Source organism: Calonectris borealis, chromosome 1, assembly GCF_964195595.1.
Source record: "Calonectris borealis chromosome 1, bCalBor7.hap1.2, whole genome shotgun sequence".
NCBI lineage: Eukaryota > Metazoa > Chordata > Aves > Procellariiformes > Procellariidae > Calonectris > Calonectris borealis.
The window spans coordinates 94,584,043-94,610,917 of record NC_134312.1 but is presented as its reverse complement, the minus strand read 5'-3'; the positions used below and the strand labels follow the sequence as shown (position 1 = coordinate 94,610,917).

Below are 26,875 nucleotides of genomic sequence, written 5' to 3'. Positions count from 1 at the left end.
ATGCAGTGACCTCTCCTATGCTGATTGCGCAAGACCAGGTTGAAGGTCTGTCATGTCATCACCTGGGAAACTAGAAAATAAATTGAATAAATCCCATTGAAGTATTTATAGATAGATATTGAGTCATGGAGGGTTAGAGTAGAGATATACTTAGTGGAAACAGAAAGAGCTTTTTTAAAATAAAAAAAAAAGAATGATGTAAGAATTATATCAATGTTGGTAATTTCTAGTTTTGAAAAATAGCATTTAGAGTTTTGCAGGGGGGAAGAAAGGAAGCTGTCTGTGGGGTGGAGAGAGCGTGGCGGTGCTAGGTACTAAGACATGATGCAGGTGAGGTAGGTGGACAGAGTTGTAGGGAGTACACAGCTCTCCTGCCATATTGTCTGTTCAGTTTCTGAGAGGGTGAAGGTTCAAGAGAAAGTGTGGCAAAGCTCAGTTCTCACTAGCCGGTGAGACCCTCTGGACAGTGCAGCCATCTGTCTGAGTCTCCTGTCCTCTGTAGTGTGCTGCCTGTATCCCAAGGGCTGTCTATGTTGTTAAAAACCTGGTTTTCAGAGGAGTACTGGTGTGGCAGGCAATGTGATATGTGCCTGCCAGGTCTGAACTCCTTGAGGGATGGAAGAGCTTGCATGCTGTGGTCTGTCACAACTGTTTTAGCCTGGAAGTTCATGCCTCCTTTTGTACTGAGGCTACATCCTCGTATAGTAAACTGATGGTGGAAAATGGTCTCTCCCCTTGCATTACTACGCCAGTGGGGAAGTTTTCTGTCGCATGATAAGGTTTGTTCAAGCACTGTCTTCCTGCTGTAGTTTTTGCTGGCTCAAAAGGTCACTGGCTGCTTCCCACAAGTGCCTGCAAATCTGCCAGGTGGGTGGCTTGCATTTGCTCTGTGACTGCCATGGATCGTCATGAGCAAGGTTAGTGGTAAACAGCATGAGTAAGGGTCATTGCCAGGTTGGTTTGTTGGGGCTGAACTGGGCACAGGCAACTAAAGCGCAGGACTTGAATAGGGGTGATAATGGGGTCAGTCTTCCCCTTTCCCCCCTTACTTAAGCAGCTGCGGCCAGTGCTGGGTGGGGATGTGTGATCAAGATACTCATAATAGATATCTCTGCTCTCATATACAGACCTTGAGAAAATAAACTCACCTATCCCAAAACATGGATGTTGACGCTACCCCGGCACTTATTTCAGAATAGATGCTTCTCTGTATTTGAAAGTATGTGCATATAAAGTTTGAAAATACAGACTTAGAAACAAACAGGATCCCTTGCCACACCCTGTCACTGGCTTTTTTCCTTCTTAATTGGGAAAATACAAAATCTGCTTTTATAAAGATCCTTTCTGTGCTAGCAAATGTGTGTGTCACCCACCAGTTTGCTCCCTCCTGTTCCAGTGCTGGGTAAGATTTCTTAGAAGAAAGAATGGAATAAATCATTCAAATGACTATGTTTGAAAGTGCCTGCCTAGCCAGACGAGTAGTTTTCTGAGCACTGGGGTTGAACATGCCTACTTTCCTATAAATTTGTGTCCAGTGGTTGACTGTGAGTCTCAGCTGAAACTTTTCCCATGGTTGAGGAATTTGCTGGGATTCTCCTCTCTCTCTGGGATCGCGCATGCCAGCCTCTCCTTCCACAAGGATAATTATAGAATCGCCTCCCTGTCTGTTTTCACAAAACTTGTAAGAACTTGCAAGAATTTGCTTTCTCCTGCCCTTTGTCAAACCTTGGTGTAATGACTGTGGGCCGAGACAAAAACTCTGGGATCAGCACACAGACGTAGAAATATTCACACAGATACTGCGGTCATACATAAGCCCCGTTTTCCCTAAGAAGCAAAGGAAAGGGGATGGGCAGTGGGAACCACATTGTGGGCTCTGTGTGGGACAAGGAGTCGCTGACAGTGTCCCGAGAAACAGGGATCTTGCACGAGCAAAGCAGGGAGTAGGAGGAGTACAGCAGTTTCTCTTTCCCTGCCTGTTTGAGCTTCCCTGCCTGCATGCCACTAACACTATAGGGGATGGCTTTCTTTTTTTGTGAGTCTAACTTGTCACTCAAACTTACCCTTGTGGGGTTCAACTCAGTGGGCACTTGGAGAGGCTATCTTACAAGTAGTAAGGTGGGGAGGGATTTGTCCTATTTAACCACAAGGAGTTTTCAGAAATAAGAGAAATGTGGTAATATTTCTAGTAACTGTAAGAGAAATATGGTAACTGCAAGAATAAAGGCTTGGGATTTTAATTGAACTAAGGCTATTCAAAGGTATGATTCCCATTCTGGTGGTAATTCACTCAGTGAAAATAATGAGCAGTTATATGTAACACTTCCCAAGTGTGGGAAAAGCATAGTTCAGTCTTGCATAATCAGCATGTGAAAAATAAGTAGATGTAGAGACATGTGCAATAAATAAGCAGAAAAGCCACACATGGGCTTATTGATGTTTTACCATGTCAGTGAGATTTGCATACTGTTACTAGCTTTGCCGTTAACTTGGTGTGTGATTTGAGGAAAATCATCTTACTGTTCTGTGCTCTGGCGTACCTGTTTGCATTAGAGATTATGGCTGTCCTCTGAAATCTCACTCTACTTGTATAGAAGTTTTTTCTGATAAACTTTGTAGTATTTTTTTCATTATAAATACAGAAGGTGCTGGGAAAAGGGCTGTAATTTGTAGTTTTAAGCTGTAGCTTAAGCATCCTGGTTTCTATGAGATTCTCAATCTCAGCCTTAAACCCAAAATGAAGTACTAGGGGTTTAATGTTTAACGTTTTAACTCACGGCATAGATTAGTTGGAGCACCAAACAAGCTTTTCAGCTATAGAGGTAAACCTGAGAAAGGAGAAGAAGAGTCAGGAGCGGAAGTGCAATGGCATTTCCCAGAAAAAGCCTGACTTCCAGCACGATGGCCCGTGTCATGCTGTTAGGAAACAGCATCTCAGGCTCTGAAACAGAGCTCGAGTTTACAGGAGGGCCATAGATGGCATTCACCTTGAGCATGGGGTCTGCTTTCATGGACGATATTCAGGTGTATGGCGGTTCTAGGACAGAGGTTTATGGGTGTGGTGATAAATTACTCTGCTATTTACTGACAGACTCACCTCCTTTTGTGCAAATGGACTTTAAAGGGGGTCCTATAATCATGTTAGCAACTGCTCTAGCTGAGAGCAAGTAATAGTGTCCCTTCCCACATCTTCAGCTGCTCAAAAGTTCTTGTGAGAAATTCCACTTCTGCGGCTAAAATTTCCCTACATGTACCAGCTTTTGTTTATTTTTGGTTGTTCTGAGAATAGAAGGTTTCAGCCACACTTCAATAATGAGAGAAGAATGAAATGAGATTTTCTTTGTCCCCAGAAATGTTGGTTTTAAACATCCTTTCAGCTGAGTGGATGAAATTGGAAAATTGGGATGTGACAGTGGTGCTCCAGAATTCTCCGGGGGCCTTTGGGCTTGACTTCACGATTTCATGCAGTCTTTTGTGGCTGATACGGAGCCTATGAAGCAGACTTTTCCAGTTCATTTTTTCTGAAGCACACGACTAAGGAAAGATTTATTACAGAAGCATCTGCAACTAATTTAGCAGAGTAGCCCAATGAAGTATGTTGCTGCAAATTGCTACAGAGACCTGACATGGTTGGTGGCGAGGCCGAGGAAGAAGGTCTTTTGCATGGCTGTCAAAATCAGAAGAAGGTATCTCAGTCTCTTGTGCTCTTGCTGAACTGAAGCAGAGGCAGCACTTTTCTAGTGAGTTGTCCTCAATGGGAGATAATTTCTCGACAGCGAGGTGTTGTTTCTCCTTCCTTTTTTCCTTGACCCCCAGGAAGTTCTTTGATCAAGGAAACATAATTAGTGGAGCAGAGTATTTTGCCAACCACACTTAATGCTGGGGTGACAGCTGAGCCCTCAGTGCTTTCCTCAAGCACCTCAGAGTCCAAGTAGGCAATTAAAAAAGGTTGTCTAGTAAAAATCTTATCCAAACTAGTGAGAAGAAGAGTGCAGAGAGTAGCTGATGTCTGAGGAGAAGTATGAGGGTTGTTTTTTGTTTTAATTTTGTTCTTACACTCTTTCCAAGAAAAGACCTGGCCGCCATTGCTGCTCTGACCTTTCTTCTTATCTCGTTCCTTCCCTTCTGCTGGCTCTTGTTTGAGTGGTGGGATATTACCCCTCTTGCATTACCCCTGTCTCATTTCACAGTTCTCGGTTCCTCATATGTGTCTTTCTTTCCTTCCTTAATTTTTGTCACGTTGTTTAAAAAAAACCCCAAAATTCTTTGATGGCACCACATGGGCAGAAAAATGTCTGGAGGATCACATCATTCAGTCTACACAATGCCTGGATCTAAGCCATACTTTGAGTTCATTGCTTACATGACCTCTAAATATTTATTTTTGAAATGGGTTTACAAATTGCTATGATTGATTAAAAGACTCCTGAAAGATGTGTATTCTTCTAAACACATGCTGAATGGTGGTTGGTTTTAACAAAACAACAAAAAAGCAAGCAACTTGTTTAATTTTACATGAAGTAACAGATTTATACAAAACTAAATGTTGTTTTATTCTTTAAATCTTGTGACCAGTGTCTGAACAGCCAATACATATTCAGGATGACAATAACCTTGGCAGCAACTCTGAACTCTTTTATCAACATTTCTAACATGAGAGATGTGACCATAATTTTCTTTCAACAGCCAAGTTTTGGGGGGGTTATTTTGTTTTGTTTTTTAATGTACTCCCCTTGGGCTTTTGCTTGGACAAATGCTGTGTCTAATATAATTAAAATCAAACTCTCTCTCTTAACGTATATTTAAATTGCTTTCTGTCCTGTATAAGCAGGCAGATCTTGGCTCCAACTGTCTACATTAGTATGTGAGACATCTTAAGACCACTGGTTAATTGGAAATCAGGTAATGGAGGAAACTAATTGTCATTGCCTTGTGATAAAGGCTTAGTGAATGTATCTTAATAGAAATACACACATGACTCTAAGGGTCAAACCCAGATACAAGTGTGGGGAAGCCTGTAAGCTATAGCTAATTTGATGAGATATACATGCTTTCCTAGTATTCCTTTGCTATGATGATAAACAGGATTTCTTCAGATCTAGTCAAACACCCTTGTAGATTCTTGCCAGGTAAATATATATGAATAGATTTGTCTTGTGGATGAACAGGTTTGCCTTGTGGAATTTGAGTATGGATGTGTAATATGTTTCAGCCTTCTCCTTGGAAATCTTTATTTTTTCAAGTACTTTATACTCAAGATTAAGCCTGGGACTCCATGCTACAAAACTATCAGCCTACTCCAAGAGGCATAAAGAGCCCTGTCAAACAGCTCTGAGGCAATCACAGGTTTAAGACAGTTTTTATTTGCCATGCCTGAAGCTATGTGGTAAATCTGGCAATGTAAAAAGCACGTTACTTGAGGAGGTAAATGGCTTAATCTACTAATCTTGCTTTCTAAACAGTACCTGAGAGAACAGATTACTTGCTTTGCCAAAAAAAAAAGCTTTAGAAAATAAAAGTAACGATGTCATCTTGTTTTGATGATGTAAGTGGGTGAGGGTAATACTATTCAGCCATAGTGTTTCATTATAAATACCGATTTAACAAAAAAAAAAATCTTGGGAGCATGTTATTACACTAACATGCTCCAAATTCAACTTTCATTGGAGGGCCCAACTGTGTAAAATGAGCTGGATCTTTGAAGTTAATATTCACTTACCACACAGTGCCTCCCCACACAAAGGCAATAACATCTCTATTACAGGGCATTTCTATTGCTTTAATCACCACCTACTGCACTCTTACTGGTAGTCGGTCATTAATTCTAGAGATTAATGACAGAAATTTGGATTTATTAGTGCTGTAAATCTGTGGGAAATAGTGAGTAGAATTAGTGTATTTTCCATAATAACAAATAATGTGGTTTTATTAGACCTCGACATGGTGTCTCGATTTCTACAGTAAAAATGACTGCATGTGAGCCATTCAGGTTGCTTGAATGATCTTTCATCAGCTTGGCTGTAACATTTCAAATTGTAGAACACTTTCCCAGTTGCTAGCAAAGTCTTGGTCCCTGATTTAGGTGATCAAAAACTGTTTGGAAATCGTTTTACCCCAGAGTGAAAGGCTTTTATTCAAAAATAGCACTTCCTCACATGTAATGTTGCCACAGCAGAGATGCCTATTTTTCTTGAGAGGATGGGATATGCAAGATATGTGTGTCTTGATGTGATGTTCATAAACCAAGTCATTTCTGGACTGCATCCTGAAATGCAAAACTGGTCCAAGAAACAAGTTTCTGGTGCAAAATTAGCTACAGTGCTTAGTGTTCTTTGGTTTGTAAGGGCTTAATCTACCGGTTGAGCCATGTATTTGTATTGCACCAGTCTATGCCATGTCTACACAACTATTAAAACATCTTTGAGATTGTTAGAGGCTTTGAAAGGTCTGTAAGTCAGTAAAGATCCATTTCTTCCTGGTTTTTGTGTAATTTGCCATCCAGTTAATTGTGACCACTTTTAAGAGGGGCTGATGAATACAAGTTTTATGCAGTACCCCTTATGGACCAGTTCTTAAGTTCAATGTTAAAAGTTCTTCCTCAACTTGGTTGCCTTTCAGTAGAAATTAACTTTATTTACAACACTAGCAACTATGCGGTATCTATTGGTTGTAGTGCTCCAAGGCTGATGAAAAAAAAGGACCAGAGAGATTGTTGAGCCTTAGAACCAAGCCCATGAAGGACTTCTAAGAGGAATTGTTGAGTACAGTACTTTCCTTTACAGTGTCTATTCCTGTGCTTTGGGAGGTGTGCTGCCGTATCTTCCACTGGCTGCATAATCTGGGCATCTCCTTCTGTTGGTCTGATAACGACAGTCTTGCAGTAACCCATCCCAAAAAACCCCAAATGGATGGGCTATTGGGGCCAGGTCCATGTCTGAGAGGAAGTGGCACAGTTGTCTTGTAAGCAGAAGATACAAAAAGGAGTCTATTGTACCTGGGCATGCAGAGAGATGGAGTGGGGTATGAGTCCCAGGCAGCTGCTGTGATAGTGCGTAGGGAGAAGAAGAGGGGAAGGATTCTGAATCCTGCAAAGTTCTACGAAATTTTTCCTCTTGATACATGCACACGTTCTCTCCATTTACTTGGGCCGAGCTGGAGACAGCTGGTATTCTTCCAGACACTGAGGAAGCTGGGCGTCAGCACTGTCTGCTTCAGATAAGATTAATAATGTATAGCTTCATGGCGAATGGAGCCTAATCTGTTGGGATGCCATGGCAAGCACTCCTAGTGAGGAGGAGCAGCTGCCTGTTTTGGGCCTCCTGAGAGGAATGAGATGAACCATCTGAGACAGATTCAGATCGACTCCTGTTTGGTTCTGCAGGCAAGTTGCTCGCACCTTGTAGTCGACTGTGTTGAAAGCAGCAGACAGATCTATGGACTTCTGATCATGTCCAACTCCTAGCTCTGTACACTTCAAAACTCTCTTTGAAAAATGACCCCGTAATTCAACACAGTAATACAGCAGAAGGAACTTTGTTTCCTACTTCTATAGCAGAATACAAGGGTACTGTGAGCTTCCTGAAGTACACACTGACAGAAGTCTCGACTGACAAACCAGAACAGTGGCTGTTTTTTGAATGAAGATCCTCTGCAGTCACTTCTGCTTCTCATTTTGAATTTGGAGGTTGAAAAGAGAATTGTTTGATCTCTTGAATGTTTTATGTGTTGAGCACAGGTTGGAGACTTTTGACCTACCTCTCTTGCACCCTGTGTGTTACTGTCCTACTGAGCCTGGTCTGTGCAATGAAGCCATGATCTTCATCTTCCTCAAATGGTGAAGGCAAAAATGATTCTTCTCCACAAAATTTCTGCCAATCTTAAGTGGTGTTAAAATAGGCCAGAAGCTGTCTGAGCCTATCCAAAAATGCCTTGCTTTGCCTGAGGTGTGTTCCGCCCCCCAGTGCCCTGTATTTTTGTCTGTATTTTCCTTGCTCTTAAAAGCGATCAGAATGGCTGAATGGATTTTTCCAGTGACCCTGAGGGAGGCAGCTGCTGCACATGTAGGCAGCTTGAAGACTCTTGTGCATGTAGTTTCTCCCTCATCCCTGCAAGGTTTACTTGGTAGGCATGCTTGTGATTCGGTCGTTTCAAATGCACAGTTTCCACTCCCAACACGTGCATGAGCAATTTAAGGAGAAGGAGATGTGCAGGTTCTCTGGTCTTAAAAAAAAACCAAACAAAACCCAGTAAAACCAACACTTGCACTAAGGCAGCGTTTTATCTGTCCCTTTCCTCTTTGGGACACAAGTTCTCATGATCATAGAATTGTAGAATCATTTAGGTTGGAAAAGACCTTTAAGATCATCATAGAATCATAGAATCATAGAATCATACAGGTTGGAAAAGACCTCTAAGATCATCGTGTCCAACCGTCAACCCAACACCACCATGCCCACTACACCATGTCCCTAAGGGCCTCATCTACACGTCTTTTAAATACCTCCAGGGATGGTGACTCCACCACTTCCCTGGGCAGCCTGTTCCAAGGCCTGACCACTCTTTCAGTAAAGAAATTTTTCCTAATGTTCAATCTAAACCTCCCTTGGCGCAACTTGAGGCCATTTCCTCTCGTCCTATCGCTAGTTACTTGGCAGAAGAGACCAACACCCACCTCGCTACAACCTCCTTTCAGGTAGTTGTAGAGCGCGATGAGGTCTCCCCTCAGCCTCCTCTTCTCCAGGCTAAACAACCCCAGTTCCCTCAGCCGCTCCTCATAAGGCTTGTGCTCCAGATCCTTCACCAGCTTCGTTGCCCTCCTCTGGACACGCTCCAGCACCTCCATGTCCTTCTTGTAGTGAGGGGCCCAGAACTGAACACAGTATTCGAGGTGCGGCCTCACCAGTGCCGAGTACAGGGGCACGATCACCTCCCTGCTCCTGCTGGCCACACTATTTCTGATACAGGCCAGGATGCCGTTGGCCTTCTTGGCCACCTGAGCACACTGCCGGCTCATGTTCAGCCAGCTGTCAACCAGCACCCCCAGGTCCTTTTCCTCTGGGCAGCTGCCAAGTCCACCACTAAATAGATGATGGGTACAGTTTGGAGTCATGAGCATCTTTGTCACTATTGCACGTGTTCATAAAGCACTGGTGCTGTGTACTGGTACTGTACCGGTGCACTGGTACTCTTCCTGGTGCAAAAGTAAAGACAGAACAATTCTCTGCCTAGAAGCAGCTCTCCCTCCCTGTTTTCAGAAATAATGCTGCCTCCCTCCCTGTGTTCAGCAACTCAGGGCTAGTAGCTACAGGTGAGTGATTTTTAACACAACCATGGGTTTACCTGCAACACATTTTTTTAGGGCAGACCTCCTGCCAGGGTATTTTTCCTGGGGCTCTAAGGTTAAAGGGAGCTGAGAAAACCTGACTTTTGTCAAGATCACCTAGGCCAGAGGGCAGCACGCTTCAGCTTCCTACCCTCCTTTAGTTTATCTTCACTTTCTTAGTGACTGCCGTGTACAAAAATCCTGGGACATTAGTGGCTCTTGATATTGCAGAGGAGCTTGGTTAGTAGCCAGAGTATTGTTCAGAGCCGTGGAGTGATAAGGCTTTGTAGGCTCAAGCTCTTTTGGGCTCCCTTCAGAGATCCTGGCTAGAATCTGCTCAGGCTTGCAGTTTTGAAGTGGCTTTTAGGGTCAGCCCCAGGTAAAGCACACCGCGTTATTTACCTTTGCTCACCCTTGGATGTAGTTAAAAAGACAAGGCATGAGTGAAGAATAGAAAATCGGGAGGGGAATTCTAGATTACTGGAGGCTGCAGCGTGTGAGTGCTGGTGCTTTCGCACGCTCCTGGTGGGGGGCTCCCACTCCTGGTGCTTAACCTGAGGCAGGGAGAGCAATAGCAGCTGTTCCTTTCCTTCTGGTTTGAAGACGGTGTAAGTGGTGGTGTACCCAGCAGGTGTTAAATACATCACTCGAGCTCTTCTGAAACCTGAACTAAGTACTTGATTGCTTGCTCAGTGTGAAAAAAAAAAGGATTAAAAAAAATGCTTCAGGCTTGCAAATCTGTGCAGAAACTGCCTCTCCAAATCAAAAAGTCAGTTTTTGTGCCAATAATTTGATGCTTTTTCCTTTTTGAGGTTTTCAGTCCAAACTCTCTAAGTGTTGGTTTCACAATTACTGCTAGGCATGAACGACTGGTTTCCAGCCTGGAATAATTTTACATCATCCTGAGAGTGTCGTTGCCTTTACCCAATTCTGTGATTTTTTATTGTAGTAAATTATTCCTGTAATATTTGTGGTAACGACAACTGTAAAACAGAATATATGTAGTACTGTTAGGTTAGCACAAACTAAAGGAAAGTAGTGATTGCTCAACTAGATGCCTTGCCAGAGATGTGAGCTTAGGTCTGTACCTTTCCCATTGTCAAAGGAAATCCATTATCATTCTCTTAAATAACATGTTTGCTTCATTGCTTCTGCACAGAAGTGAACTACCCTTTTTTATCCTACACAGAATAGTTTCACCCTGGAAAACTAATCTAATTGTTATTTTATTTTATTTTGGGTTGGGTTTTGGCAGCTGTATGGATACACTGGGAGAAGGGACCATGTGAAGTTACTTACTCTTTCTCGCCCTCAGCTTTTTCTTATGTAGCGGAAAAGTCATAACTATGGTGCCTATTTTCTGAAAAGATTTAGGTAACGAAAGTGGACAGCTGGCAGAGGTGGGCTGCATTTGGCCTAGTGGTGTAGCAGTGAGGGGCTCGGTACCCCTTAGTAGGGGTGGGTGCTGCTAGGAGCAAGTATGTTTCTACAACTATATGACAGACAGTGCCTTGAGACAGCAGGAGTCACCCCCTCTGCCGTGCCCCTACGCAGGGACCAAGGAGGAGCTCCATGACCTCCCAGACACAGAGCAGCTCACCCCATAGAGAAGGGGAGAGGGTTGGGTTTTGTAGAAAACGAAGCATTTTTGTCATGATCGACATGGAGAAGTGTACTGGCTCAGAGCTAGAGCTCCACGTCTGTTGTCCTCATCCCCTTTCCTGCCACCACTGCCACGAGCTTCCGCGATGTGCTCTGCCCTTCTCTTGGGTTTAGCCCTCTCTGCTTGATGGCTGTCTTCAAGTTTTTCCCCTGGTCCTTTCGTAAGATCCCCTGGATCTTTTTCTGCTTTTTACATCCCTCTTGGAGGAAGATTCGGTATCTGCTACTGCTGCTGGATAGAGGCAGTGTACAGCCACTCCTGCAGGTCACATTTAACTGATTTTGGGGACTGCAGCGTCTCAATAGAAACTGGGAGAGTGCTGGGCAGTTTAACATTCTCGTTGCCATACAGTAGCAAAACACTGGTGAATTCAGGATGCAGAGAAGAATGCGAAGGAAAATTTATGTGCTTTGTGAATTTAAAGATATAAATTACACCATCTCTGCTGGGTCTTACAATGTATTAGCTGAAAACTTGCTTATTTTGGGGTCTGGTTCTTTGTTTGCTACATATTTCTCAGACTACGCATGTTTTGTCAGTCCTTGAGCATGGCTCACTTAAGCCTGGATTATACAGATAATGTAGACACTGCACCATGTGTTGAACCCTGAACATCCTGCTTTTCTCTTGTCATTGACAAGTTATGTGTTTATCCTATAGCGGATGATATCTAATATTATGCTGGCTCACTGCTGAGCTTTTTAACCGAATGCTACTGTGGGTTGTCCTTATTATAATAGAGACCTATTTTAAATCAAAATGCTTTATCGGTATGAAAAACCTTTTGTTTTGTAATTAGAAAATTCGCTGTGCTTTTAATTAATAGACGTATTGAAGAGGTATTTGGTTTCTGAGTCTATTTTTGGCATTCCGCAGCCACATCATTTTAGTGATTTATAGTTGAAATGCTTATTGAAAGCCTCCATAATAAAAATTAAAAAGAAATTAGATTACCTCTGAGACTTAAAAGAGCTGCTGAAGAATTTATTAGAACAATGTTAAAATATGCCCTAAACCAAGTCATGTTAGTCCGCAGGTTGAAATGGGATACCTGGGAATTCAGAGTGCTGTACTACTCCAATTAATTAAAATGTAGTCAGCTGAAACCTCCACTATAATCAAAATTGTTCCCCAGAGTTTTACCTTCATTACAGTCCTAGTGCAGCCTTTCAGTCCCGACCATTGCTGAGCTAAGTAATTAGTTCAGTTTAAAAAAAAAAAAAACAAAAACAAAACAAAAAGGATAAAATTACCATGACATGGGATTTATTTTTTTTATTGCTATGCCAGGCTCTGTTTGATAGTATTAATTGTATATGGCCATTCTTTCTGCTGCCAAAGACAAACAGTGAGAGACAAAGTGTCTCTGATTTGAGGGCTATGCTGTTTCCCATATTGTAAGACTTGGATTATTTTACAATTGCTGTTTTCTGTAACTTTGGCTAAGATGCCGATTTCCCCTCCGCAGATGTGCTGCCTATCTCGTCCCTGTTGTGCTGCGGGTAGTGTTCTGCTACAGTGGGGTTTCCTTATCAGCGAGTCTGCAGTAAATCAAGTGGGAGGAGACTACGTTTCCCAACAGGGTCTCGGATGAAGAATTCACAGTGTGTACGGGATACCAGAAGACATCTGCCTTACAAGGCTGTCTCCAGAGTTGAGACTTCAGGGCCTAGATAAAGCACTGCTGCTGTCTCTCCCATATCGTATATATTCTGACCCCAGCTTTACATAGTCTGTCATCAGTTTGTCCTTGAGCTGGATGTGGTAGTGAAACCCTTCGGATAGGGCTAACCCTTATCATTCTCTTGTTTCATGTCAGGATACTCGCCCAGAAGCTGCTGAATAGCAAAGACATGACAAAGAAGCCTTTGATTGTGGCTGTCGATACTGAGACTGGAGAATTGTAACTCCAAATTAAAAGGGATCCCACTGAGCTGTGTCTCTCTGACACAGTGAGCCTCAAGTTTGTTTTTCATCTTAATGTTCTGAATGCAACTGGTTTGGATTCTCGAAAATATTTTTAAAAACGCTGGTGCTTTTTCAAGGGTTAAAGAACAGGACTTCATGTCCTTTCTGTCTGGACATAATAAACTACTATTATTTTATTCTACTATAGCACTTTCTTCAAGAATCCTATAGCACTTTACATATGTTATTTAGGCTCCGAAACACCCCATTAAGGGATATTTCTGCATCTTGTTTTTTGCAGTAAGACAAAGTGAGATGGAAGAAGTGCTACTGATTTGCTAAAGGCTAAGCAGTCTCTATCAGATGTAGAAATGTGTACTGCCAAGCTCTTTAATATAACAAGGCACATACATGCACCTGACTTCCATCCAAATAAATCCTCTAGAATTCCCTCCTCTGACCACGTGTAGTGGATATGTACACAAAGTGCAAAGAAAACGCAGCATATCACCTCATATATGTGGTACATCCTCAACAATTGTAAAGTATGAAACTGCTCAGTACATACCGTAGCTTTGCACTTTTAATAATAAAAATGTCTTAAATGTTAACAGCTCTTTTTAAGCGACATGTCACAGGAAAGGACAGTAGAGAAGAAGGTAGCGGTGCCTTCTCCAGTGGTCACTCATACCCTGCATTGCTTGATGAAACCTGGCGTTTCTTCCTTTTGTTTCGCTGGTGAGGAGCAAACTTGATGGGGAACCTGCCTTGCACATTTGTGATAGGGCAGAAGAAGAGTCTAAAATGCAGGACGATCAGTGCTCTGAAAGAGATTCGTGAGATTCTTTGCGCACGTAAGGGGACAACTCTAGGAAGACTCAAGAAACCTATAATTAGACTACGCGTTGTCCACCTCAGACAGCTGGAGGTCGGATGAAAGTTGGTGTGAGGGGGAGCAAACGCTCTGTTTTTCCCCCTTCAAGAGTCTCAGGTTTCCTGTTGCAAAAGAGTTGAGAGGTCATATAGTTTCAATCTCTTGGTGTCTACTTTATCTATATCGAGAAACTCCATCGCAACCTGAGCTGTCTCGCCTTCTAAGTGGGCCGGTGCTGGTCAGTGGGTGAACGTACAGGGGGGAACGTGCGGCCCATTGGCTTGGCTGCGTGAGACAAACTGCACAGCAACAGCCTGTGCTCGAGCACTCGAGTCCTGATGCATCATCTCAGCCCTTCCTTTTTCTCGTATGCTGACAAGCTCGTCCTGTACCACCCCACTTTCTTCCCAGGTGGGATTTCCTTGTCTTCCCACTCTTTTAGGCAGGTGTTGTGTGAGTGGACATACGATAGTGCACATCAGGTTGTTTTGGATGACATCTCTAATCATTATGTTAGTAGAATAAAACATAGTAACAGGACGAATGGCTGCCACTCATTTTCTATTTGACTTGAGACAGACAAGACTTGATGTAAAATGCCTATTTTTCACTATATTTTGCACATGATTTTTAAATTGTCTCATTAGGGAGAGTATCTAAAACATTTATCATTCATTTGGGGATTATTTTACATTCTTTTCATCCTTTGGTCTTGTATTCTTCTGCAATATTATTGATGGTTAAGAAAACTGCACGAGTACTGTACTAAATACAACCATGTTGTAAATACTGATTTTTTTTTTTAATGTTATTTGCATGCTAGAGGTTGGACACTGTTCTTCTGTTCAAGTGAATGCCTGAGGAACAGATTGATATACTAAAAAGCTGATTATGAGTGAGAAATGGAAAAGTTCACCTCCAAGGATTTATTTTAACAGGACTATGTTTAGTCCAAGTTTCATTTTATGTAAAATTGTAATTTACAGTCTTGCAGCTGTGCATATGCACTTTCACACTCTGATGTTTGAGACAAAAGAATTCAGTTTTGTTGGATTACTTTCTGTGGCGTTTTAGCCCCAGTAGTGATCACTCTGAATTTGCTGCGATTGAAAGAATTTAGGCTTATGTAATGGAAGATAAGAAATTTGTGTTCAAGTTTTGTATAATCCCAGTTTCAATTATTTCTCCCTGCATGACGATGCCACATTGTATAGGTGGGATTTTCACTGGGAATTGTTTTAAAGTTAACCACCTTCATCTTCAAATGAAATGGACTGATACAATCTAGCCTTGCATATAATCCTTTTCCCTGGCAGATGTCACAGAGCAGCAGAAAGCCGTGTGTACACCATTCATAGAGAAACTGCTTCAGTAAAGCACAGCTATTGCTGTGCTGGTGCTTTCCCAGGCTCCCAGCTCCTGCTGAGCTCCCCTGAGAGAGCAAAGGTCTTTCTCTGAGCATGCTGTGTACCTCCATTACTGCCGTAAGAAACGTGTGCCCCGCTGGAGCGCTCTGTTTTCAGCTTACTTCTGTAGCTGTCACTAAGCTTGGAGTTGGGAACAGCTCTATGAAAATGAGAAAACAATCCGCGCAGGTGGCCAGCTGTATGTCCTCAATTTTTAAATACTTTTGAAAGCATATTTTCAAGTATAGATAACCACCGCTGCTCTGGGTATGTACATGCTGTCTCATATCCCTGCACACTGTTTTATAACATTCCAGGTAAACTTACTTGCAGTTGTTTAATTTCATTCTCATCATCATTTTTAGGCAAAGCTGTCATAGTTGCTCTCCATTTCATCTAGCCAAACTGAAAGCCCATATAAAATAAATGCATTTTTCAAAGGAGATGCTTCATCTTAGCCTGAAATACTATGTTTTTCTGTTAATGAGTAGAGAGTGGGTCTCCACACCCTGCAACTTTGTCATTTGTCAGTATGCAACTGTGTACGTATGTATGTGCATTTGTATGACTGCAAGAGAGAGATGCAGATGTGACCGGGGGAAAGCAGGCTGCATCCGCTATGTCCTCAGTTGCACTGGTGGTCAATGTCTGAGGTCGGGTGGGGCTGCTCCTTCTGCCTCCCCTTCCCCTGCACTGAGAAGACCCCAGGTTCCTGTTTTTATGCGGAGGCTGTGCACAGCAGACCTTACCTCACATGCATGGGTTGTGTACTAATCCTGAATAATCACTGAAGTAAGGGCTGAGACCCATAAAACTATACTGAGTGAAACCACAAAGATGTCTGGGCAAGAAGTAGAGCACCAAATATAGCAGATAATGGTCTGCCTGTAGTTTCACCTGTTTGGAGCTGGCAATTGCAGCTGCAAAGCAGTGTGGTACTGAAGGCCTGTAGAGTACCTAGATCTTCAAGTGGATTTTTTTCCTGTGCCTTATTCTGCTTAGATGTGAGCATGAAGCTTTATTGTGCTTTGGGTAGGCAAGAGTGAATTTGCCATGGTTAAAAGTAATATTTTCTAATACAAAATATGAAAAGCAGTGTGGAGATCTTTCCATTAATCCCAACGCTGATTGGGCTGAAAGAAAATGCAGACTGCTGAGGCTATTCCTCACCTCAGAGCAGACTGTTTTCTGCAGCAAGGTATCACTACACCTCTGGTACACAGAGAGCAAAATGCAGCAGGAGACCCTACGGGAAAACTTCTGTTGGTTTTTTCCCTCCTATTTTTGGGAGATGGATTTGTGAAAGCAGGTCAGACAAAGCTTGGGGCTATGTGGCTTGTTGCAAGTATGAATTTTGATTTTCCTTTCCCTTCCCTGTTACCAGTAAGTCTCAGGGGAAAATATTCTTCAGCAGAATGACTACAATTGTTTAATTAACTGTTTGCTTAACTACAGCTTTGTGATTTTTCTGTGCCTATAAGTATCTCTCTTTCCTATACAGCATGTATTGGCACATCCCTTCCTGGAAGGTATATTCAGGAGTCATGGCGATAGTCACGAAAAGTTTTGAAAGAGAATTTCTATGCAGGTGTTGAGGTAGAGCTGCTTCAGCAGCTGTAGCAACTTGTTTTCATACCAAATATTGTGTTCCCTCCTCATTCAGGCATACACACAGAGAACTGTACCCAAGGACTCTCGGACTGACTCTCTAGGTGCCACCTTTACCCTTCTCACACTCTTCCATCCCCTTTTGGGTGTCCCTGTCTGGACGTTGGCTGCAGCACCAGCTATGCAATGGTGGTGGTGGGTGGAGGCGAGTCCTGGGTCCTGCTGCCTGACTATAGAGCCATGTGCCAATGATTCTGTAGCATCTGGCAGGGCCTCTTGCTAAAGGTACTTGTTTCAGGATGAGTTGAGTTATGCTTTGACTCCCCTCAAAACCCCAGCTTGTTTCTATCAGTTCAGTTTGGCAGGGGGGGAGGAAAATCCCAGCATCATTTGTTGTGTGGTTGCACCAGGAGAAAGCCTCCAAGCAAGAGCATAAATACAGCAAGCAGTAGTAGGGATCTGACTGCTGGTGGGACTTACTCATCCCCCTGGCGCTGTTTGGATTTAGCCATCTGGCTCTGGCCCTGCTTACACCTGTCAGCTGAGGGTGACAGTGCCAAAGCCAGGAGTTTGTGAATGTCCCCTTGGAGCTTTGCCTGGCCAACTGGCAGCATATATCATCAGCCAAGTCTCCTCTTCCTCCTACACAACCTTGGACGTGTCAGTCAACACATACAGCCATGCCCTCCCACCCCCAGTGAGGAAAGTGGATTTCAGCCCCATCTAAGCCCGCCTAATAGAAGTGAAGGGTTTCAGTCTTTCTTTCCTGCACTAGAGGAGGAAGAAAAGATCTTTTCCTCCTTTGTATTTTTCATTTCCTTTTTTTAAAATTTTTTCCCTTCCATGGTGGTCTCCACTAGGATAGGCACATCATGCCCTTTGGAGGTCACACCTTAGCAAGATGAAGCCAGCTCATTCTGGTACTGGAATTTTATAATGGAGAGGAGGATCCTACCAAGCAGGATCGGCCCCAGCCGGAAAGAGGTTAGAAGCAAATTGAGGTTTGTCTACGTTAGGACATGAGACCTGTTCACTCAGATGTGCTTCTTTCTAACTTCTTCCAGTAATGCCATGCTTATATTTATCATGGAAGTGATGCTGCCTTTTTCCATTGCTGTCATCCTCTCATCCCTATGCCAACAAACCTCTCACCAGTTTGGCTGACAGAGACCTTTTAGGCTCGACTCCTATGGGGAAGGTGTGATGGCCCTACCTTCAAAACAAGCCAGACCCTGGCTGCCACTGGGACACAGCAGCGCTCTCGCCCCTCTCTCAGGGGGGTCTTTGTGAATGCTGAGTTTGTAAGCTACAGTCACATTTGTACTGCTTTTTTTTTTTAAGCCACCCCCTACACCCCTGATGTCTTTAACATTGATGGGGAAATAACGTTGTCCCACACACAAATGGAGAATAGGTGCCACAAAGTGTCACAAAAACTAAGCTGATTCATTAAGCAATACCTTTAGGCAAAAGCTGAACATTTAAAAATTTATAAAGATGTATTTGTGTTCTTTTCTATCAGTGTATAACAACTGTTTATAAAAGGTTGTTACCAATCTTAGGCTGCACTAGTTGCTTTTATACTGTGAAGCCTTTTACTTGCTGATGAACTTGATGAATGCATTTGCAGTACTTCAGTAACCCTCCCATAACAGCCTATTCTTCGAGTTCTTGCAAGGTAAACCTTCTGGATGAATCTGAATTATCACACGCCACACAGCCTGAGTTAGCTCCACGGCATGCTACACTAATTATAATTTGTTAAAGAGTCTTAGGACTGCTAGGAAGGTATTTTGTGTGAAATGGATGGTGTTTATTACATCCTCCATATAAACTTAACACTCAAGACTCCAAGTATAAATTACTAAATAAAAATCAGCAGCAAAGAACGATGAGATGTTCTTATACAGAGTTGAGAGTAACCAAAATCAGAAGTTTCTTCAGCAGGTAAGACTTTTGCCACCTGGTAATCTTTTACTTTTTCAGTCTGATGCATTGGCATTGTTTAACCACCAGGTATATTAAGAAAAGACGACCTGAAATAAGTGCAGGAATTCACCCAGTCGTCATGGCTTAGATGAACTCCCAGTGACTTAGTGACCTCTCTTGCCCTTTGCTTACTGTTAATCCAGAACCCATCTGCCTTTCTTCAGATGTTTCTGCTAAGACTTTTACATAGTGTTTATGTTATGAAGAACTTTTTGGTGCTGTCGCATCGGTGTTTGGACCTTTGGGTCAAGTGGACCTTTCTACCCTATTTCTTCAGGTTACCATTCCTGTGTGTTTGCTACGGTCATGTTGCATTAGAGAGTGTGTGTGTGTGCCAGTGCTAAATCCATGGCTCCAGAGTGTCTTTACTTGATAACAATCTCCTCATGTTGGAGTCCACACCACAGTATCATGATGTCCATGTGACCTGAAGTGTGTTAGGATCTCCTTACAGAGAGGCATGCGATGCTGTACTCTGTCCAGGTTTTTTTCCCTTAAGAATCACAACAGTTTAAAATGGTGCTGAGGAAAACTGTTCAGCCATATGTGTTTTTAAAAGGAGAAGCAATGCAGGACCAGTGTAAAGCATACAGTGGAAAGGAGACCAAATTCAATATGATCTTTAATCCTGCCTGTACTCTGATTGAAGCCAAGCAACTTCTTTGGAACTGTAAAGGGATTTGAGCATGTGTTCATCTATTAATTTTTTTTTTTTTTTTTTGTATCTCTGCTATTTGCAGCAAGCCCTATATGGCAAACCTGAAGCCATACTTTCTCAAATTGTACAAAATAATGTGGATAAAACATCACTCAGCACATCTAAATTCACGCCTATATATATGTAATCATCATGCATATAGTCACACATCTGTTTTACTTTCAGAATGATACAGTCTATTGGCATGGCTGTGTCATTTTTACATTAATTTAAACAGGTAAAATCAGATAAGGTATATTCTATTGCACATGCTGATATCCTGTTATTTTCCCATTTCCTTTAGACAGTGATAATGAAAATTGATGTTTTGAAATTGAGAATTTCATTATCCAAAAAAACCCTTAATGCTGACATGCAGAAGTGGTCTAGCAGAAAAAGCATATCTGATGCAAGTCATCATCAATTGCTCTCTAATTATGATGACAATACAAAAACGAAGCAAGCTTACCTTAGCTCAGGAGACTCTTTTTTCTGTATCCCGGTTAGTTTCCTGTCCTTATTCACTTGGAAAATCCACTTGAATAAAGAAAAATAAATACCAGAAGAGTGAGGGATTTAAGGAGTCCTCATCTGAGCTCCTGATCCACTTGTTTTTAGCGAATTGCAAAAACCTCGATCCAGTAGTAGCTCAGAGCGACTTTCCTCTCCTCGTGTGTGCTGTGGGCTGAGGATCTGCAAGAATAGACCTGAGACGGTGCTGCAAAGAGAGAGACAGCGGGGGGACCTTGGCACGGAGCTGGACCAAACTCTAAATATAGCCCAACCCACTTTCCGCAGTTCTCTTCATACTCTGAAGGCAGATGACCTTGTCAGAAAACTGACCTCCCAGCATGTCACTCTCTACAAAGAGAGGATCTAAGGAAACAGGACTGCAATGTAAAAGGACAGAAAAGCAATCAACCATCTGCTTGCAGCAAATGAATGTAGGTATGAGCTCTATTTTTATGGCAGTTGCAACTGATTGAGTCATAATGTGCTTTATTTGATCATTTAGACAAACGAGTCGCATGCCAGTTCACAAAAGACCTGTACCGATGAGAGACTGCGTTGTAATTGCTAGTCTTAAATAGAGAGCACTGACATAGATGAAAAGCCTGTCGCCTTTCCTCCTCTCAAAAACCTTAACGCAGCGGAGTGTGTAGTATTTCCCTAAAAGCTTCTGTCTATAAGAAGTTATCCTTCCTTTCACTTGCTCTTACGATAAGACTTTTTGGAAGAGTGAGTTAAATCCACAAATGTATTTTCAGGTATAAATTTGAGATGCTAGGGTAGCTTGAAAGGGCAGTAGAACCCGCAATATCAGAGACCAAACTGCAGAGAAATGTGTAGGTATGTGCAGAGGAGGAAGCAAGAGAATAAGAGGCATAGAAACATAACCCTTGTGCCTTAGATAGGGAACTGCTTTTCAACAGATGTTTTATAATCCAGGGAATTTGCCATTCTAACTCTATGTAGCAACATGTCAGGGTATTTTGTTCTTAACCTGAAGGAGAGTTTAACTTTGGTATGAGTCAACCTGATACTCTGTCAAACAGGGACCTGATACTGCTATGTCATATGAAGGCTTCTGAATAAAAAAAGCTGCAGAAATCTGAGCAACTCAATGTCTTCTCTCACGTTCCATGTTAAGACATGTATGAGAGTTGGGATAAAAGCTTGTTTGCAGTATTGTTCTTCAGTGGGATATATTTGTTGTTGGTGACATACATCTAAGTGTATGCTACATTATATGCATGCATGCAATTTTCAATATTCAGAGAAAACCTGAGAAAACATGAGGACTGTGACAACCTTATACTATAGATGTGTATGTCTGCAAAATATGCGTGAGCCAAAAAGGCATGAATGATATCAGTAAAGTAGCAATGTGTATCTATGAACAATAATTTGGTCTGTTAAGTTTGTGCAAAGTGTGCTATATATTTTTTTAATTGAAGCCTACTATTTTTGGCAAGTTCCACTGTGTAATTTTATCATGATCTATCAGCTTGAAGTCCACAGGGTCAGCCAGACTGTGTGTGTTACCTTCACAACAAGAACTACAGCTGTTAGCCACAGCTGCTTCCCAAGATAGTGGGAGAACAGTAGAAAATATGAACCTCCTACAGTATTAAGGGGGACATCACATCTGGGACCATACTATGTTCCTGGGCAAAACTTGCTCATTGTCAGGCCTAGGCTAGAGCCCACCCATTAAGTAGTTTTATGGATTTATCTGAATTCCTCTTTCCTCCCAATTTACCTATTTCTTCCCCATTAACCAGAATAAATGTTTGTTAGGAGTGAATATTATAACAAATGAAGGATACTGGTGTTTGACTCTGAAGAGAGGACCTGAAAGAAGAATGAGTCTGCCTCCAGATAGATATATGTCGAGTGACATACTAGTACTGTGTAAGTAGTGAAATTCTACATGTACGGGATACCAACATTATTAAACACCGATAGCATCATGCTCTCTGCGCTTCAAGGTGGTACCCTGTTGTGATCCAGACCAACCCTACCAATTCCAGCTCTGCAGTGCCATTGCCACTTCTGCCCCTCGCTCCAGTGCTGAGATATTGAAATCTCCTCAGATCCCCTCATTCAGAGCGTGAAGGAGATGAGGATAAGGGAGAGAATATGTACTTCTCCCCAGCATGAGTTAGTACTCTTCACCCTCCGCAGCCAACAGCTGGAGCAGCTTCCATACATGATAGGTAGGTAATTCTTAGAAAAAGAAGGAATCACAGTGCTCGGTGGGTCCTAAAACACAGGAATAGTCATACTTTGCCAGGAACTGTGACATGCACTTCTCCTGTATGAGTATTGTGGAGAAGGGGTGATTTCTTGCTTATACAAATAATACGCTAGTTGGGAGGGAGCGTTAATCTTTGGGGAGGCTTTTATAGAGCGGTGCTGTTTGTGTGTACAGGGCTGTAAACGTTGCCTGACCCACCCCAGTAATGTCAACTTCCTGAAAGGAGGGGAAAAGGCTTTAAGAGTATGAGTTGGTCAAGATAGATGGAACAGTATTTTGTTTGACAGCTGTATACGCTTAGGTTTTCTTTAAGATGGCTTTTGCATGAGTTGCCTGTCCATACCACCAAGAGGGAAATGTAGTAGGTAGTCGTGCCCTAGTTTGTGCCTAGCTTTTCCTGGGCTCATAACTTGTGTTTTTCTGATGATGCTTGTCGGTCTTTCCGCTTCTTTGTAGACAGTTTTTGACTACCTGGCCTTCTTTGGTAGCATTTCCTCTGGAATGATCTGGGTCTGGCTTTTCCAGAGCCCAGGCTGTTTCCTCTCTCAGATGCCTCTGTTGGGATTGATGCTTATTTCAAGCCAGTCTTTTGGGGTTCCCCCTCGTACAGTCATACATTCTGTAACTAGTATTTGTGAACTGATTTTTCTTTTGATTAATCCCAAATTCCTAGCCACTTGTAGTTGTTTAAAGATCCCATGGAGCATTTCACAAAGTGAGATATGTGAACCATAATGTCTCGGCCAGTTTCCAACGTGGTCAACTGCATCCTGGCTTGTCCCATTCCTCTGCTTTTCAGAGTTGGATAGAGCGTTCTCTTACTAGCATAAACTGTTGCACAGTATTGCTGGCATCCTTTTGAGTGGTTTCTAAAGTGACTGTAGGGTGTATAATGCCTGGCATCTATCAAGAAGAGAAGCTCTTTTTACAGGGTTAACTAATTTTATAACATTCATCCAGTAGATTTGTAATCAGCCAAAACCCGTGCTACTTACAAACAAACAAAACAGTCTCCCACTTTGTCGTCTTTTTAGAAATATGCTTTTAGGCTGAGTTTGGAGATATAAGGAGATTATCGGAAGTTTCAGCATAAAGGATAGCTTTTGAGAGAACAAAAGAAAGAGAAATGAGGAGACTGCAGCAACTTGTGGATGTCATCTGAGCCTTCACTCATGGTGTCATTGGCGAAGGGTACTAGAGCAAACAACAACAACTAGAGCGAACTGATTTGCACTCTGTGCTGATGTATTATTGTATCTTCAGGCTCTGGTTGCTCTTGTTTGGCAGGCCCATAATGAAGAAATTAAGTTGGATGGCAAACAATAAAAGGGCCTGTCATATTCCTAACATGCCAAATCTCTGTGTTTGCCCTTTGCTTACCATGGGTTTTAAAACTACAGTGACTAAATGAATATTGAGTTTTCCCTTCTTACCTTGGTGATGCTGTTATTCCTTGTGCGAGGCAGTGATAGGATGTCAAATTCAACCCTCATCTTGCAGGAGAAAAAGTTATTTTTATTGGAAGGATCATTTACATCTGATCATAACTTTCTGTGATTTTTCTTACACGTTCCTGTCTTATAAGGCAATATATAAAAATGAAAAAGTCAAATTATGTGTAGGGCTGGGTTGTAACTGTACCTTGATGACATAAAGTTTATTCTTCTGTGCTTATATGTGTACAACAGAGGATTTCCTCTGGTCTTATTCTCTGATATGCCCTCCATTTTGTCTTTTAGTTCACTCCCAGTCAGCAAGTCAAGGTGTGTCAAAAACGAGTTTGGAAGTACCCATTTTGAATATTAGAGAAAGTGTTAAAAGTAAGGAAGAAAGGAGAGGTAGTTGTTAGAAATGTTCTGTGGGAGATCCTTTGTGTGGCAGATAGTTGTGTCTGCGTGCTAAAAATTTTCTACCATATCAGAGCATAGTGAAAATTAATTTGATGTTATTGCATTAAGACCTGTTCTTTTTTGCTTGAACAGGCAGCGATTTTAATTTAAATTGCCTTTCAGTGTAAGAAAGAGGAACCTAAACTGACTATCCTGTCACCAGATTTATCGGGCAAAAAACATTGTGGTAGATGTGCCTTCTGAACTGCCCAGGGAAGGGGTTTACATTTTTTTAAGAAATGTTGTCTTTGTCTTTGTAATACATGCTATTGCCAATACTTAGAAACTATTACAGGGAATTTCTACAGACTGTTTGCAAGAAACTCTGGCTTGGCACAGGCTTAGGCTGGATGGAGTGGGAAGGAGCTTATGCCATCTGAATGTTACCTAATGGGACAAAATTGAAGCGCTTTTGATTCTTTGGTAGGACTGTGTCTGTTTCTGCTCAGTTGCATATTGTATGCCCTTCAGGTATGCCTCGCACGTACACTTTAAAATACTTTTTTAAAGTGCTTGGCGGGTAAAGTCTGCAGTTCAAGGCATCCTCGCAGATACAAAAACTTACTATTGTGCTGGAAAAGGCCTGTTTTGGGAAAGGAGCTCTTAGTTCATAGAGGTCGGAAGGGAAAACAGTGCCCAGACCTTGGGGGACCATGGCTGTTTGGGCTGATGGAGCACTGGCACTACATGCAATTACCACGGAGATTATCTCAGCCCAGGCAGGGCGGCAGCTCTGTCCTCTGTCGCAATAGGCTGACAGGGAAAGTCGACAAAGGAATGGTAACTAACTGGTGGTCACCTGCAACAGAGCTTTACGTGCAACTTCTTACTTCCTAGTAACAATAACGGATACCAGTTCATTCACAGTTTTTCCTCTTTAGTTCCAAATGGTCAAAATACCCAAGTATTTTAAAGCCTTATGAGTGAAGGCACTTCATTTGATTCATGACCTCGGTGAGAAAAGTATGAAAACTTAATCAGTGTTTTAAAACTGGAGTTGCAAAAGCTAAAATGGGGGGGGGAGGGGTGCAGGGCGGGGAGGGGAAGGGAAGATCTTCATTCATTTTTGAAGTGGCGCTCTGCTTAGCCATGTTGTCATTCTTCCTTGCATCAAAGATTTCCACTGAGCTGTAATATTATGTCTTTTGATGCAATTAAATATTCATTTTTCATTTCCTGTCAGTATATATGTTCTCTTACTGATTTGTAAGACTAAATCTTGTTTTACTATACTGTTTAAAATGATTTAGCTAATCCTTATTCAAAAAGGTAAAGGGATGATTTTTTTTTTTCTGTAATCTGTCATCTGGATTTCTCAGTCGTGCCACTGCAGATGATGTGTGCCTGTGATGGAGAGAATTATTTATCTTTCTGGGGGTGCTAGCGGACCCTTTCTAATTTAGTCAGAGCAATTTGAGAAATGAAGAGGGTACTGACACTGTTGTAGCTATTTTTGATGCAATGGTTATGTGGTGATCTTCCCCAAGGACAGATTACTTTTATAACTAACATTTTATCTCATTTACTAGCAATTTCTAAACTATTGTCATGGTAAATAGCCAGCAACTGGACTGAAGAACCATATACAAAATTTGCGTTCTTAGCCATTCCATGTGGCTGGTCTGGAGCTCCCCAAAAGATCTTCGTAGCTATTGCTCGGCCAGTTGGCTTTACACCTTGGGCTCCAGGGTATCTGAGCTAATATTAGGCTTCTCAAGAGGAAAATTCAAAGCTGTCCATTGCCTATAGGGAGGGAACTTAGAGGGGATTGTCCTGGTAGACATGAAACGGATCCTCCTTTCGGGATTAACAGTGCTTGTGACCCACAGCTGAGTAATTTGGGATCTGTCCAGGAGGTGGTTTGAGCTGCTGCTTGCCTATTGCCGCTGTGCACCACTGGCGTCCGTACCTGCTTCTCCCACTGCCACGTGGCACCTTTCCATCCCTTCCGACGTCCTCTCCTTGTCTCTCTATCCCTTTCCTTTTGTAAGGGAAGTAGTTGAGCTTGGAATGCTTTAAAATATTTAAAATGTTAGTCCTTTTTTCTTAGTTAATCAGCCCCCACAGCCAGGCCTGTCTTATTCAAAAGACTTCATCTGTTCCTTTGGATGCTGGTGGGCAGCCTGCCTGAAATTCGTGTTTCCTGCAGCCTTGAGGAGTGATACCATAGTGGTATGTTAAAATACTGTCATCACCGCTTTTAGCCCAGTTACTGTGATCAGCACAACTGTGGTGGCAAGAGGAGGCCTTTCTACTGACCAAGGATGAACAGGGACCTGGGAGCCAATCTTCCTGACAGCTGTTACGTTTTACAGAAAATTAATTGACCTTGCACTGTGTGTACCTGATGAGAGATGCAGGGGAGATGCAATGAGAAAAATTCGAAGTAGTGCATTGACATTAAGATTACTTAATCTGATTCACTGAAGATTTAGGTAAAACTATGAGAATAACAAGAAAGTCTCAAACTTCAATTTTATTCTTTTCCCTGACACCCTCCCTGCCCCTCTCCTCCCTTCCTCCCAAAAAAAAGGAATCTAAAATGGCAATTAAGAAAAAACTCGAGATATGCCCAACACACTTGGCATTTTACTCAGCATCAAATATTTTTCAATCTGCTGAATTTGAAACTGGGAGCCCTGAGAAATATTTTTCCTCCAGACTAATGAACGCAGATCAGTACTGTTTAATCAACCAATAAATAAAAACATAGCCTGCAAAGCAGCCTGAAATTAATCCATCATAGCACACCCAAATT

General features: G+C 42.2%; 2 protein-coding genes across 9 annotated transcripts in view; one reads left to right on the top strand and one right to left on the bottom strand.

Annotated features, from left to right (window-relative positions):
• The window catches only part of FILIP1L (filamin A interacting protein 1 like), a 214,444-nt gene extending 194,050 nt beyond the window's left edge, over nucleotides 1-20,394 (bottom strand). The window contains exon 1 of one of the 2 annotated variants that reach the window (XM_075167835.1): nucleotides 19,937-20,394. The gene's annotated coding sequence lies outside the window, so the exon portion shown is untranslated. The remainder of the gene's footprint in view (nucleotides 1-19,936) is intronic. The other variant, XM_075167843.1, reaches the window with a different exon arrangement.
• CMSS1 (cms1 ribosomal small subunit homolog) overlaps nucleotides 1-26,875 on the top strand; it is a 247,938-nt gene that overhangs the window by 196,088 nt on the left and 24,975 nt on the right. Inside the window, exon 1 of one of the 7 annotated variants that reach the window (XM_075167973.1) lies at nucleotides 19,632-20,411. The exons of 5 other annotated variants lie outside the window; for them this stretch is intronic. Coding sequence is in view for 1 of the 2 variants with exons in the window: in XM_075167931.1 (XP_075024032.1) it covers nucleotides 20,319-20,415 (97 nt within the window). In the remaining variant the exon portion in view is untranslated. Of the gene's footprint in view, nucleotides 1-19,631; nucleotides 20,416-26,875 lie in introns of those variants that run through there. One more of the 7 variants, XM_075167931.1, reaches the window with a different exon arrangement.